Source organism: Recurvomyces mirabilis (assembly GCF_035927965.1).
Source record: "Recurvomyces mirabilis strain CCFEE 5264 chromosome Unknown scaffold_13, whole genome shotgun sequence".
Classification (NCBI taxonomy): domain Eukaryota; kingdom Fungi; phylum Ascomycota; class Dothideomycetes; order Mycosphaerellales; family Teratosphaeriaceae; genus Recurvomyces; species Recurvomyces mirabilis.
This window is the reverse complement of record NW_027041947.1, coordinates 595845-610500: the sequence shown is the minus strand read 5'-3', so window position 1 is coordinate 610500 and position 14656 is coordinate 595845. Positions and strand designations below refer to the sequence as shown.

Below are 14656 nucleotides of genomic sequence, written 5' to 3'. Positions count from 1 at the left end.
TCCACTCTTACATTTGGTCCGGGGTCTCCGCCGTGTTTCTACTCTTCACGTGTCAACCTCGACTACCTCTTCTCTTGCAATCGATTTGGTCAACGACGCTTACCTTCATTTCCATCGCAGCATCATCATACCATCCAACATGGCACCGAGAGTTATCGTCGTCGGCGCTGGCCGTAAGTCGAGAACCATCAGATTGGTGTATACAATGCTCGGCTGACAGGAAGGCATAGTGTCCGGCTTGAGTGCAGCGCATACCATCTACCTTGCTGGTGGCAACGTTGCTCTCCTTGACAAGAACAGTATGCAAAGTGCTCAACCCTAGCTGCAAAATCAATACTGATCACAATGCAGACTTCATGGGTGGCAACTCCACCAAGGCCACATCCGGTATCAATGGTGCCCTCACACAGACTCAGGTCGACACCAAGATTGCCGACAGTGTCAAGCAATTCTACGAAGACACACTCAAGTCTGCTCGTGATAAGGCACGACCAGATCTGATCAAGGTCTTGACCTACAAGTCTGCGGCAGCTGTGGAGTGGCTGCAGGAAGTTTTCAACCTAGATCTTACCCTTGTATCACGATTAGGGTATGTATATGCCCTTACAGACACGTTGAGTAATGCTGACTGTGTACAGAGGTCACTCTTTCCCACGAACTCACCGCGGCCACGATGCAAAGTTTCCCGGCATGGCCATCACATACGCACTCATGCAGCGCTTCGAAGAGCTCGCTGAGAAGGAGCCAGATCGTGTTCAGTTGATCAAGAAGGCCAAGGTCGTCCGTGTCAACAAGGAAGGCAACAACGTCACTGGCGTCACATACACTTTCAACGGAGAGGAGACCGTGGCTGAGGGCCCGGTCGTGTTGGCGACTGGCGGCTACGCAGCTGATTTTACCGAGGACAGTCTGCTCAAGAAGTGGCGACCGGACACTTTTGACCTCTCGACCACCAATGGAGCACACGCTACTGGTGACGGACACAAGATGCTGATGAAAATCGGGGCAAACGGTATTGACATGGACAAGGTGCAGGTGCACCCGACTGGTTTGGTTGATCCAAAGGACCCTACAGCAAAGACCAAGTTCCTGGCCGCTGAGGCTCTACGTGGTGAGGGTGGTTTGTTGCTCAACAGCAAGGGCCAGCGTTTCACCGACGAGCTTGAGCACCGTGACTACGTCTCGAACAAATTGTGGGAAGAGAAGAAGAAGGACCTATGGCCTATTCGACTCGTACTCAACAGCAAGGCATCTGGCGTTCTCGACTTCCACACAAGACATTACAGTGGACGAGGGCTGATGAAGAAGATGACCGGTGCCGAGCTTATTAAGGACATTGGCTGCTCAGAGGACGATCTCAAGCAGACGTTCAAGGACTACAACCGATACTACGATGGCGAGGAGAAGGACCCTTTCGGCAAGAAGTACTACCACAACGGCCATTTTGATGTCAACGATACTTTCCACGTTGCGCACATGGAGCCTGTGCTTCACTTCACCATGGGTGGTATCGAGATCAATGACCAGGCACAGTGTCTAAACGAGGAGGGCAAGCCGTTCGATGGTCTGTTCGTTTGTGGTGAGTTGGCTGGTGGTGTTCACGGTGCGAACAGACTTGGTGGCTCATCACTTCTCGGCTGTGTCGTCTACGGTCGTGTGGCCGGTGACAGCGCAAGCAAGTACCTCTTCCAGAAAGTCCTCAACGGCAGCACAAGTGTTGCAGCACAACGTCTTGGCCAGATCAGCCTGCACATCGACCCATCGCAGCCCGGCAAGGTCTCGGTCGAGTGGTCGGAAGGTGTTGGCGCAGGCTCAGGCTCGAGCGACGAGGCCAGAATGCGACAACAATCACAGAAGTCTGCCGGCCCTGTCATGACTCAGAATGGAGACAGCAGCGACCCAGCCAAGGTCAGCAAGCCCAACGACATCAGCCAATTCAAGGTTCCAGATGACGAGTACAGTCTCGAGGAGGTGGCGAAGCACAACAAGAAGGAGGATCTATGGATCGCCGTCAAGGGTGTGGTGATGAACGTCACTGACTGGGTTGACGAGCACCCTGGTGGACCTCAGGCACTCTTCTCGCATATGGGCAAGGATGCGAGCGAGGAGTTTGAGATGCTGCACGATGATGAGGTTATTCCCAAGTACGCTGCTGGTATTGTTATTGGACGGGTGAAGGGACAGGAGATTACGCTCGAGTATTAGGCATGGTTGTGAATGTTCGGGAAGGTAGGCGTTGTTCCGACTAGCCTTGTAGGTTTTGCATGAATTTATTGTATAAATGCTCAGAATGCCGTGCAGGGCCCGTCCCATCTGCGAGACAACCCGCACCCTCCGGCGAATGCTGTCAGTACGTCGGATGCTATTGGACGTTTCAGCCGTGGGCAAGCTGAAGAGGTCGGAATAAGCATATTTGTCCTTTTCGGTTGGCTTTGGAGAGTCCATGATGAGGCAGTGGCAAGTCGGAACCAGCCACAGCTCTGCCATCAGATCTGGAGGCCGCATTGAAGTGAATTGAGAGTGATCAGCACTTAAGGATCCACGTGATTTCTATCGAGCTGAAGGCGGAAGGGGGCAAGCTTGTAATGATCTCCTTCATAGGCCAGTCACCAACCTAAGGACAAAAGTTCTGAGCACGCTGTTGAATGAGTCATCTTGGAAACAGGGGTGCTGCAGAATACTTGGCAGGAGAATGGAATAATCTAAGGAGGAAGTACTTCGACAGATACATCACTCGTAATCGTGCTCCTGCGTGGGACTCAAGAGACCCACTACACCCGACAGCAGTATGACCGACACGAGGAAGATGAGAGAAATGACGGCTACGAGCGACCGTCACTTCTTCCGCCTACCAAGAGAACTGAGAGATCTGATCTACACTCATCTGTCCACCAGATCTGCTCCTGCCAGGCTCACCCACAAATGGTTCAGGAGTGGCAATTTGCCTGCAAAAGTGACAGGACTTCCTTCCCGACCATTGCAGCTCATCAACAAGCAATTCCGCGACGAATACACATCGGTGGCTCTCAACACCAAGACTCTTGTGGTCGAGGACCATATCGCGCAATACAAGCAATTCAAGATCACCTTCACCATTCCGCGTCCGATCACGGGAGTGAGGACATTGCATCTCAAGCTCCATCTAAGCTCCAGCCTAGATCTTGCGGAAGCAGAGTGTCACGAATGCTGGATCACTCAGCTTCTGCAAAAGCTTCCGAACCTGTGCAGATTGGAGCTCGACGTCGTGCTCGATCGTGCTGGGGAGCAAGTCAACCTCCTCAAAGCATACAACGTCCAATTAGACATGCTCTTGAATCTGCCTCATGTCAAGTCTCTCAGGGTTTGGAAGACTGAGAACTTCCCGGAAGATGATTCGGGGACTTGGGATTATGGTCTGGTTACCGATCACATTGCGACATGGGCCTTCTCAAGCAATAGTTGGCTGGAACCCGGGGCGTCATCAGCTTTATCTTCGGCTGCTGTCGCGGCGGCAGAGGTCGCCACGACGATCAGTACGGAAGCTATATTGGACGTGACTGAGGACATGATCTCATGCGAACTAACAGCCATGACTGAGTGTACAAGGATAAGTTTGTGTTAATGTTCATCTGAGGAGAGAATCAGAGTGGAAGCTTGGCTAGCGATGAGGAGTCTGAGGAGTGGAAGTATTGGTGGACAGGCAGTTAAATTATCGAAGAAGATCTATCTTTTAGTTTAAACCTGAAATCAATTCGCACCCTCCGTAGACTGCAGAAACGCTCAAATTGAAGCGCCTTTTCCGTTCCCCAACACCTTCGCTATCATACAATCGTGAAACGTGAGATCATAAATCTAAAGCTTTGGAACAGAGCTCCCTGCACCTTCGATGGTTGACTCCTCGGTGCTGGCAATGGACGCACCAGCATTAGCAACACCACTGGTCAACGTTCCGTCGAGGGAATCGCCAGCATCAGTAGCCGGAGCGGTGATGGCACCAGTTCCTGCAGCGTTGGAGATAGCTGCCGCGCCGTTGGCGATCTTGTCGAGTTGACGGCGAGACTTTGGAACAGCACTGCCAGCGCCCTCGATAGTAGACTCCTCAGTGCTGGCGATTGACGCACCAGCGTTGGCAGCGCCGCTCGTCAAAGTACCATCAAGAGAGTCACCAGCATCAGTAAGTGGTGCTGTTACCGCACCAGTACCAGCTGCGTTGGAGATGGCCGCAGCACCATTGGCGATCTTGTCGAGCTGACGACGAGACTTGGGGGCGGAGCTGCCAGCGCCCTCGATTGTAGACTCCTCAGTGCTGGCGATTTGAGCACCTGCGTTGGCAGCACCGCTCGTAAGCGTGCCATCAAGAGAATCGCCGGCGTTGGTGACTGCTGCAGTCTCGGCACCGCTACCAGCTGCATTGCTGATAGCCGCAGCGCCGTTGGCGATCTTGTCCAACTGGCGGCGGTGTGGTGGTGGTGGAGGTGGAGCTTTGCCAGTGCCAGTCGTAGATCCGGTTGAGCTGGGCGAGTTGCCGGTCACGGAGGCGATGTTATTGGCGATGTTGTCTTCAGCGTTTTCGACACCATAGCCGACTGCGTTGTCGGTTCCCGAGAGGATGGAGTTGGCAGCAGCACCTTCACCAGCCAGCTGGCGGCGGGTGTTGGGGACCGCTGGGACGCTGGCCTTCACAGTGGCAACGTTTCCGGCAATGTTGTTTTCAGCGTTCTCAACACCATATCCGACAGCATTGTCGGTTCCGGAGAGGATGGAATTGGCGGCAGCGCCTTCACCGGCAAGCTGGCGGCGGGTCTTTGGGACCGCTGGTAGGCTGGCCTTCACAGTGGCAACATTTCCGGCAATGTTGTTCTCAGCGTTCTCGACACCGTAGCCTACGGCGTTGTCGGTTCCTGAGAGGATGGAGTTGGCTGCAGCTCCTTCGCCGGCGAGTTGTGGGAGAGGTGCAGCGAGCACACCAGAAGCGCAGAAGGCCAAGATGGCAGCAGCGATGGCAGAGTTGAAATGCATCTTGATGGAGGTAGTGATGAAGGTGTGGGTGGTAAGAGCTGATGAAGGAGGAGGTGTTTCGGTAATGATAAGACTGCTGGGTCGCTCAAAGAGCTTGAAGGTCTCGAGGCTTCTTTGCTTGTTGGAGTGCTGAAGATGTTGTTGTGCTGGATGATGTTGGATTGATCAGGCATTCGTCTGTCCTTATATGCTTACTCTGGTGGCCTTCGAGCCATCCACACTGGCGATACGACGTCATGCGGCCCTGGCATGTCTTTGGGTGATGTCGTTGTACTACAGTACAGCGGTGCATGAATACGAATGTGGACGGGGTGTAGAGTTCGCAACTGAGTTCACGGCAGTATCGCAATCTCCAGAAACATAGCAGCTACACTAGAGTTCAGCATGGGTTGTAGGAAGGTGGTGCCGTGAGGGCACAGACTGCCGCCGACGAGAAAGTCAGATATGATGTTGGCCTTCCAGCAAGAGGACCAAAAACAAGCCACGTGTGGTAAGGTCCGCGCAGAGTCGAAGAGTGTCCAAGAAGAAAGCTTGAGAGTGCGTCTTTCGGTGTGCCGAGAGCGGGCGTTCGAGGCTAAGATCGGCATAGCATGTACCTGAACTGAGACAATAGAGACGAAAGCTTGCCAGAGAGAATCCACATCAGCGGCGTTTTCCTGACGTGGGGTCCAACTCGCAGACCTGGACAATGAGATGGCTATGCACAATGACGATCGTCAGTAGCTTACTGTAGCCGCTGACTCTCCGCCAGTTACTGTACAGTTTGTAGAACCCCAGCAGTGTGGCTTGAAGCCACTGCAGTCAACCAGCGACGAGTCCGGCACACGGCATCGTGGTTGTACACCTCCTGCAGTATTTCCATACGATGTGAGACGGTCTGCCGCCTGAGGCTCAGCGGCGCCCCTGACGCACATCTGCTGGAAAAGAGGTACAGGGTTCGATATTGATGTTGATCAGAACGTGTAGAACGGCCCTGGCTCCGCAACGCTGACGATCTGGAGAAGCTCGCACGTGCTGGCGACACCGACGATCCGGAGCAAAATCCCACGTGTGCCTCGATGGATCGGATCATCATAGCCAAGCCGATGATGGAAGTCTTGGTGAGATCCTTCGCCAGGCCCTCGTATCTTCTCACCACATAAGCTTCGAATGGAGTCTTGTAACTCTTGTTCAGCCCAACGCTACGAGGCATGGTCCCCTGGCCTACGAGAGAGTAATGTACGGTCTGCATTGTACCGCCGTAACATTGCAAGCGTCCTTGGCCTACGGGGTCTGCGGCGAACAAAGTTGTCGATGCTGTAGTGGTCCTGAGTCTTGACCAGTGGTGGCATTGTGTAGAGACGAAATCGGGTCTCGACGGCCGGGCCCGATGATCCCACTAGTCCCGAAACAGATAATAGAAGGGGTTGTTAGGCCGAAGCTTTCAACAAGCTTTGTACCACTTCACCTCCAGACTCGACCTCTTCCATCGTCGAACGTCGAGCATTCCCTACTCTGGAATTCTTGTAATGACTCTTGCTTGATTCGCAGACTGCTGCATGCGTCAATAGCGTCCCGAATTCGAGACATCGTTCCCCGTCAAGTCCCGATCTCTGGAAATGCTGAAAGGTGGTGTTTTCATACTTTCGCCCAACCTCCTAGCTCTGTGGTATAGTGAAAGCGACCCCAGCAGCAAGAGCCTTTCTTGGCCTGGCTCCGCAGCCAATAGCTGGCAATACGGCAACACCTGTGCCAGGGCCAATAACGTGATAGAGAGTAAACTTACGGTAAGCTCGTCGTGTGCCCTCGCTCAAGACTTCCCGGTGCGGTAAACACGATCTCCCTCTATGTGAGCAGCTCGGCTCGTTTCCGGTATTTTGCAGAAGCTTTCGCCATAGGGAAGCTACTGCTATAGCAGCAAGTGCACTAATAACCAATCCGGAAGGCCGTCAGCCGAGAGCCGACGTGACTGCTTTGCTCTGAGCAGCTACTTTTGCACCACCCTGGTCAAAGGCACATGCACTTCCTGCAATAGGTAGCAGGGATCCTGGTATATCGGCAACCAGTCTTCGGAAGAGGCACCCTCACTTGCAGCTTCCAGTAGAGGAGCCGTTGTATCTCAGCTCCGAACGCCATGGCACCACCCCACCCGATCCTGCGGCGCCTCGCTTTCGCCTGAAAATCGTTCCCCAGGTACCAACTGCTTATGCTGGCAGTGTCTGTGACGCAAAGTAGAGCGACACCATGCTTTACTCCAACCTGCTCGAGCAGCGTTCAAACGAGAGCACATAATCCAGCCTCCAGACAGTATGGCAAGACCCAGGAGCGTGAAGAAGACGTCCTGAAGCGGCAATTACGCCTCGGCACACGTCTATAAAAGCCTATGTACCAACAGACTCCAGGACACGCGTGCAGATCCCGTGCTTCTCGTATTATGGGTATGAATGGTGACGAAGCGGCTCATGGCAAACAGATAGCCTAAAGCTGTAGCAGGCTCGCCAGACCCTGAGCCCTCGCACTTGGGTCCTGCCTGACGTAGTGCGGCATTGCCGTTGAGTCACGCCCGCGGACTGCAATGAGCAGCGAAGCAGCATTTCGAGAAAGCGCCACTAATGTGCGGCTACTGTATGCACGTATTTGTGGCGTTGACGAGAATATGGAGCTAATGCATACTTCGCATTCAATAATGCTTTATCTGAACACCCCGCGGAGCAATTGCATGCTTGCACAATGATCCGAGCAATAGTCAAGAACAGCATCGCGCACGATTGCATCACGCATACCACAGAAGTCGACAGCTTCAGTGGAAGAATTGCCGGACTGGACAAGACTGGCATCGCGCATTGCAAGATCCATACCACGAGACGCAATGAGACCACACGTTGAGACAAATGCAATACCACGTCTTCGAAATCTTCAGGCGTGCACGATGGCGGAGTCATGGCAATCACGCATTCTCCAAGACCTATGGTATCCCGAGTCTACTTGGCTCACCCAACAAGCTACCAAACCAGACTTGGCTACGCGAAGAAATCTTACGTATGCTTGTTCGCCATGATTTGGATTTGAAAATCGATCAGCGATCTACTAGTCGTTGTGGATCCACGTGGACGCGCGTGGAGATCGACGTGTGAGCTGGGCCAGACGATCAACGGTGCTTCGCGCACCGTATGTGCTCTCGACCATCTAAATAACTCCACGTAAATATGGCAACCGACAAGCGAGCGGTGAGAGTGTTGAGACACGGACTCAGACGAGCGAACACTCGTTCCATCCTAGATCAGGTCGAACCGCAGGATCGGACATTGAGGGTCTACACGCATACCACCCACTGTAGGCTTCGAAGTGAGATGAATGTAGCCATCGGCTCTGCACAGACGCTCGAATCTGTATCCCTCGTGATCCTGCAGCGGAACGACAGGACCCATGAACCCGTATAAGCCACGGACACGATCTCTATGAGCTTGACATGATAGCAGCATTTGATCGAAGGAGAAAGAGAGAGAACGTCAGAGAGTACAGCGGAAGAGGAGGATCACCATACCCATCAGCTCTTCAGCATACAGTATGTGGCAGTATGGACTCGATAAGATCACTACAAGAGCAGCATTTAAAGCTCCCTCGCTGGATGCCAGCTATTACGGCATGACTTGTTCGCGAGTGAAGTGGATATGCACTCTGTCCACACGCCGTCTCAAAGGCATTCGCGTCTGGAGCCTCGTTTGACGGAATCATCCCTGCCCCGCGAGGCTTCAAGAAAGCGTGCATACGATAGACTGCACTGGATGCTGCCCACCTTAAGGCTTCCCGGCCCAAACACTCGGACCTCAACTTGTCTTCGGCGCCTTTCTCGCCTCCTCCTCGAGACTCATACTCCCGGCCTTCTCAGCTAGGGCACTCTCGTCATACCACTTCTGAACCCTCCCACCAACCTCCTCCTCAAGTTTCTCAATCTCAATAAGCACACCCTCCTTTTCCGGATCACCTTCAGGCAAACCATTCTTCTTGATCTTACACTTGCCCTGCTTCAACTCATCCTCCCCCAGTATAAGCGCAAAAGGCGTCCCATTCCTCTCCATGTCCTTGAATTGCTTATCGAACCGCGGTTTCTCCTTCATCGCCGTCTCCGTCTTGATACCTGCCCTCCGTAGTCTTCGGGTGACAGATTTCCGTTGCTCGATTAGGCCGGCGCCGCCAACGGACATGACGTAGACATCTGTTTCGTTTGTTCGGACCTGAGCGGCGTTGGTATCGGCTGCGAGACGTTGTTTCGTTATACTAAAGATTCGTTCTACGCCGAAGGAGATGCCGACACAGGGGATTTGCTGTTTGCCGGAAAACATGGAGACGAGGTTGTCGTAGCGCCCGCCGGCTGCTATTGAGCCAACACCCACACTAGGATCGTTTGAGCGGTCCTCGTCGCCATCCATGTTCGTCGCGCGCTTCTTGGGTTTCGACTCCTTCTTGCCGGTAGATTGGAGATCTTGGCCTTCGGATGTTTGCGGTGCGGAGCCCTCGGTTACTACTTCGTAGATCACACCGGTGTAGTAGTCGAGGCCGCGAGCGAGCGACATGTCGAAGGAGACTTTGTCTAGCACGTCATCGATCTTGAGGTAGCGGAAGAGGAGTTCCATGTCCGCCAGACCAGCTTTGGCGGATTCGTTGGCTGATAATCGTTCATCTTTTTGTAATCGTTCGAGCAGGTCGACGCCGCCTTTCAACACCACATATTCGCCAATTTTGTCTGCTACGTCTTCTGCCAGTCCTTTCTCCTCGACCATCTCTCTCCGCACTTCCTCCCAAGGTGATTTGTCTAACTTGTCCACTGCACTCGATATTGTGCGTATCTTGTCCTCTGGTACACCACACACTTGGAATATACCATCGAGGATCTTGCGGTGATTTATTTTAATCATGTATCGTCCCTGCCAACCTAATCTCTCGAAGATCTCACATGTGATACTCATGCATTCAGCGTCCGGCAGCATAGGGTCATAGGAACCGGCAATATCGAAGTCACACTGATAGAATTCCCGCATCCTGCCTTTTGTCATAGCAGGTTGATCGCGCCGGTAGACCTTGTCGAGCTGATACCGCTTAATCTCCTTGATATTCGAGTTCATGGCCAGCCATCTTGCGAATGGCACGGTGAGATCGTATCGCAGCGAACAGAGCTCGCCACCCTGATCCGCGAGGTCGTAGATGAGTTTACTGTCCTCGCCATACTTTCCCGCCAGAATCTCGCGCAGTTCGAAGACGGGGGTGTCGATGGTCACGGCGCCATAGGTTTTGAAGACTTCTTTGATTGTGTCGAAGATTTTGTTGCGGATGATCATGTCTTTGCCGTCCCAGTCTTTCGTGCCTTTGGGGACTTTGAGCTGGTAGCCCGATTTGTCTCCCTTGTCTTTCGCCATGTTCGTAGTCGTTGTGCTCGTCGCGTGGACGAATGTTCGATATGGTTGTTTGAGGTTGGTGAGAGGGACAAGACTACGTCTGAAGCATCGGAGGGTCGAGCTGATGTTCATGCAGTCAGAAGGTCGACGTGGTCAGCAGTGAGTCAGGATATGTGGATTTGATGAATGCCAATGTTGACTCAGTAACAACATCCTTCAAAAAGTTCCCTCAATCGCGACTGCCCCACGTCACCGTCACATTGATGTCCATGCTTTGGCGCCAGTGTTTGAGCCGCATGGCTTGAGCCTCATCCGTGCCTAGTACCTCTTCTACTTCAACTCATATCCGACATGTAATGGCAGCACATTCGGCCGGGAAGGCCATCAATACCCAGGACATCACTGACAAAGCCAGGCGAGATCTACTCCTCCTTCTTGAAAGCGTAGGTACTGCTATGTGCTTTGTCATGACCAAGTGCTAAGATGACGATAGGTCAGAGGCAAGAAGAACCTGGTGATCGAGCGAGCACTGGCCGGGACTATCGGCCTCTTCGTCAAGTTCAGCACCCTTCAGGAGTATGGTGTCGACAAGCTCTTCTTCTTGGAAAACCACAATGTCGACTCCAGCCAACGAAATATCATCTTTCTCGTGCGTGGCGAGAAGGCCAAGCAGGTGCAGACGGTAGCAGGTGAGTGCGTCAAACCAGAGCGAATCGTATGACTGCTTTACCTCCCACGCGACTTGATGCCCGAGGATTGCAAAGAGAGCACGAAGAGCGTTTCCTCTCTCCGTACTCAATCTCGATCCTAGATGAAAGCTTCGGCAAAGCATAATCATTATGCTGCGCAGCAAGACCATCTTAGCAGCCATCAGAGTGTGCTCACATACACAATCGTCGTCTCTTTACATGCGTCATATGTAGCGCGATGACGAAGGCAAGAAGCTAACAGCAGCAGAGCAGATCCGTCTCGTGCGAAGCGAGAGCAAGATCGACCATGACTTTGCTGTTATCTGGGTACCTCGGCGGACTCTAGTCAGCAACCTGATACTCGAAGAACATGGCGTGCTTGGTGAGGCAAACATCACAGAGCTGGCCATGCAGTTCGTGCCGCTTGGCCATGATCTATTATCTCTGGAGCTCGAAGATTCATTCAACGACTTGACTCTGCGCAAGGATCCTACGCCAATCTTCGCTTCAGCCAAGGCTCTAATGCTGCTGCAAAAGCAATATGGCCTTTTCCCGCGCATCCTAGGCAAAGGCGATAACGCTAGAAAGCTCGCCGATCTGTTGCAGCGTATGCGGAGTGAAGAGGATGTCAATGCATCGTCTGACCCGAACAACAGTTATCTCACTTCTTTCGGACTGACGCCGAGTACCGTGGTCGAAAACCTCATCATCATTGATCGAGAAGTAGACTTCCCAACTATATTAGCCACTCAACTCACTTACGAAGGTCTTCTGGATGAGGTATTTGGCGTAGCCAACAACACCGTTGAGGTGGATTCGTCGGTGCTAGGTGGAGCGCCAGCACCACAGCAACAACAGACTGCTACTCCAACAACCACTCCAACAACAGCAACGAAGCGCAAAGTACCGCTCGACAGCACAGACAAGCTGTTCCCCGAGATTCGAGATGCAAACTTCGCAAGTATCGGCCCACTTCTCAATAAGACTGCACGAAGACTCCAGTCCGACCAGCAGAACATCCATAACCTAGATCAACCATTGTCCGACCTCAAGTCCTTCGTGCAGAAACTGCCATCATACCAAGCGGAACAGGCCAGCCTCAAGATCCACACGAGTCTTGCCGAAGAAATAACCAAATTCACCAAATCAGACACTTTCCGGCGGACACTAGAAGTAGAGCAAAACCTCCTCATAGGGAGCGAAGGCAGCACAACACACGAAATCGTCGAGGAGCTCATCGCGCGTGATATGCCTCTGCAAACAGTCCTCCGCCTACTATGTCTTGAAAGCTGCCTAAGCAACGGTATCCGTCAACGGGAACTAGAGCACTTCAAGCGAATGATTGTCCAGGCATATGGGTATCAACACCTCATCACTCTTGCCAACCTCGAGAAGGCTGGATTACTCATCCCAAGAGAAAGTCATAGAGGATATCTCAACCCCATCTCCGGCTCAGCAGGCCAGACAGCTACAGATTGGAATGCCGTACGTAATGGTTTACACTTATGGATCGATGAAGTGGAGGAATCGGAACCCAACGACATTGCTTATGCTTTCTCGGGCTACGCACCATTAAGCGTGCGACTCGTACAAGCTGTGCTCCAAAAAAGTTACCTCCAGAACCTCGTCAGTCCGCCTCGAAGCGGTGCCCCTCCTTCCACTCTGACCGGAACAGGCTGGCGAGGCTTCGAGGACGTGCTAGCGAGGATTAAGGGCGCGACGGTAGATGTGGTGCAAAGGGGTCACGATGCTGATGTGAGCCATGCACGGAGTGTCCTGCGAGGAAGCAAGGAAGGGCCACGGACAAGTATCGTGTTCTTCCTGGGCGGTGTGACGTTCGCGGAGGTAGCGGCGTTGCGGTTCATGAGTGGAGAGATCGAAAAGGCGAGTGGGAGGAAGTTGGTGATTGCTACGACGGGTATGGTTAGTGGGAAGAGGGGCGTGGAAGGTATGGTTGAGAAAAGGGGATTTGGAGGTTGATGTGATGCTTTAGTTCTGCAAGCGGAGCGTGTGCAAGAGTTTCATTCTCATCAGATATACATGAACGTTTCGTCCCGGCATCAAATATTGCCTCCCAATCCCAGATCCTCAACACCTAGCAATACCTCAATTACGCCGGCAGCTTGGCGAGCCCCAACTCGACTGGCTACGAGTGGCCAGCGAAATGTGCGGAAAATCATGCCCATAGAACGCCTGTGCCACAAAAACGTCCCTCTCCTACCTCATATCAAACCCACAGCATCTTGCCGGGTACCTCAATAACGCATGGACACAAGTAGGCGCACATACGTCTGCATTCGATCCTGGCCGAGGGGCCCGTCCACCACTGCTGAATGAACGGTAACCTCGCACACCAATAACAGAGGATCAATAGTGCCCTTGTATCGCACTGCTCCAGTAACTCAATAAAAGAGGTTTCCACGCCGGCTACTATGGCCATCATCTCGTCGACGGAATCGTGGTCCGGGACTGCTAAGATGTAGGGCGCCAGGCGGGTGATGATGGGGGTATACGGATCTGCTGCTCCCAGGGAGGAGATGGCGCAGAAGTCCCGTAGACGCGCTAACATGCTTGTGGGCGAGTCGGGGTCTTGGACGTCCACTCTCATGTTTATGTCCATGGGTGGGGGAGTTTTGTAGCGCTGGAGGATGGGTAGGAGAAATCCGGTCTGAAGTTGTGTTTTTAGGTTCGGGGTGGAGAGGATGACTTTGACACCTTGCATGGAGCGGATCCAGCATACTGGGCTGGTTCGGGGGGAGAGGGGTTCGTCCGCATTCATGGCGACTGTGTTGATGAAAGTGAGTTTTGCTAAGAGGCCGCTAGCCGCCATCATGGCTTGGCCGTCGCCGTGCTCGATATCGTGCACGAGTTGGCTGGAATAGGCTTGCAGGGAACGCGTGTAGTGGTGAAGGGCCGCGGTTTCGTATTTCTTCTCCCCAGGATGCAGGAATTGGAGATGCGAGGCGGCGCAACCCAGGACGGCGTGGAGAAGGTACGAGGCGTGGAATGCCATGGGAAAGGCATGTCTCTGTATGATCGTCTGGCTGACCGAAGAGCCTACCCATAGCTCGGTCGTGTCCAGGAAGTGGTCTACAAGTTCTACGGCCAGGCGGACTTGTGGTCCATCTGGCTCCAGTTTCCGGCGAGGTACACTTGTGCGCTCCAGGTAGGCTATGACTCCGGTATGTATGGCATTCCGGGATTCGGCCGCAGGTGATCCCGAGTCTGATATGGATGTTGGTGGTGTTTCAGGCTCGGTTTTGGGTATCGCCAAGGACTCGGAGGAATCATTGCGCGGTGGTGGCGATAAGTGCGCCCTTTTCTCTGGCGGCGGATATTCGCACTTCCATTTCCTCTCAATACACTGTCCACACGCTGGTCGCACCTCGTCGCACTTTACGCGCCTCTGCTTGCAATGCTGACACCCATTGCGGGACTTGGGGTGCGCACGGCGGCGTCGGGCGCCCGTCTCGTTATACAGGGACTTGGACTGCTCATCGCCGCCTCCCGGCGTCTCTGTCACCCATGCTTGCATCGTGCCGTGTTATATCTCGATTTGGAATGCCGGGCGCAAGTAGCGTGGAGGGTTGACAGACC

At 53.3% G+C, this 14656-nt stretch overlaps 6 protein-coding genes across 6 annotated transcripts; 3 read left to right on the top strand and 3 right to left on the bottom strand.

Moving 5' to 3' along the window:
* Positions 1-139: 139 nt before the first annotated feature.
* On the top strand, positions 140-2205 carry OSM2 (Osmotic growth protein; the record flags this gene model as incomplete). The annotated part of the gene is made up of 4 exons (XM_064838269.1): positions 140-173; positions 231-299; positions 352-589; positions 639-2205. The coding sequence occupies 4 exons, from the start codon at positions 140-142 to the stop codon at positions 2203-2205; spliced, it is 1908 nt and encodes a 635-aa protein (XP_064694354.1).
* A 583-nt stretch (positions 2206-2788) lies between these two features.
* LTS14_005570 (uncharacterized protein) lies at positions 2789-3601 on the top strand (the record flags this gene model as incomplete). The annotated part of the gene is made up of 1 exon (XM_064838268.1): positions 2789-3601. The coding sequence occupies one exon, from the start codon at positions 2789-2791 to the stop codon at positions 3599-3601; it is 813 nt and encodes a 270-aa protein (XP_064694353.1).
* A 230-nt stretch (positions 3602-3831) lies between these two features.
* On the bottom strand, positions 3832-4998 carry LTS14_005569 (uncharacterized protein; the record flags this gene model as incomplete). Its single annotated transcript, XM_064838267.1, has 1 exon — positions 3832-4998. The coding sequence occupies one exon, from the start codon at positions 4996-4998 to the stop codon at positions 3832-3834; it is 1167 nt and encodes a 388-aa protein (XP_064694352.1).
* Positions 4999-8804: 3806 nt separating this feature from the next.
* On the bottom strand, positions 8805-10391 carry HTS1 (Cytoplasmic and mitochondrial histidine tRNA synthetase; the record flags this gene model as incomplete). Its single annotated transcript, XM_064838266.1, has 1 exon — positions 8805-10391. The coding sequence occupies one exon, from the start codon at positions 10389-10391 to the stop codon at positions 8805-8807; it is 1587 nt and encodes a 528-aa protein (XP_064694351.1).
* Positions 10392-10726: 335 nt separating this feature from the next.
* Positions 10727-13039, top strand: VPS33 (Vacuolar protein-sorting-associated protein 33; the record flags this gene model as incomplete). Its single annotated transcript, XM_064838265.1, has 3 exons — positions 10727-10813; positions 10864-11059; positions 11328-13039. The coding sequence occupies 3 exons, from the start codon at positions 10727-10729 to the stop codon at positions 13037-13039; spliced, it is 1995 nt and encodes a 664-aa protein (XP_064694350.1).
* A 130-nt stretch (positions 13040-13169) lies between these two features.
* On the bottom strand, positions 13170-14594 carry LTS14_005566 (uncharacterized protein; the record flags this gene model as incomplete). Its single annotated transcript, XM_064838264.1, has 2 exons — positions 13170-13201; positions 13349-14594. 2 exons carry the CDS (start codon positions 14592-14594, stop codon positions 13170-13172), a joined length of 1278 nt encoding a protein of 425 aa, XP_064694349.1.
* Positions 14595-14656: the final 62 nt, after the last annotated feature.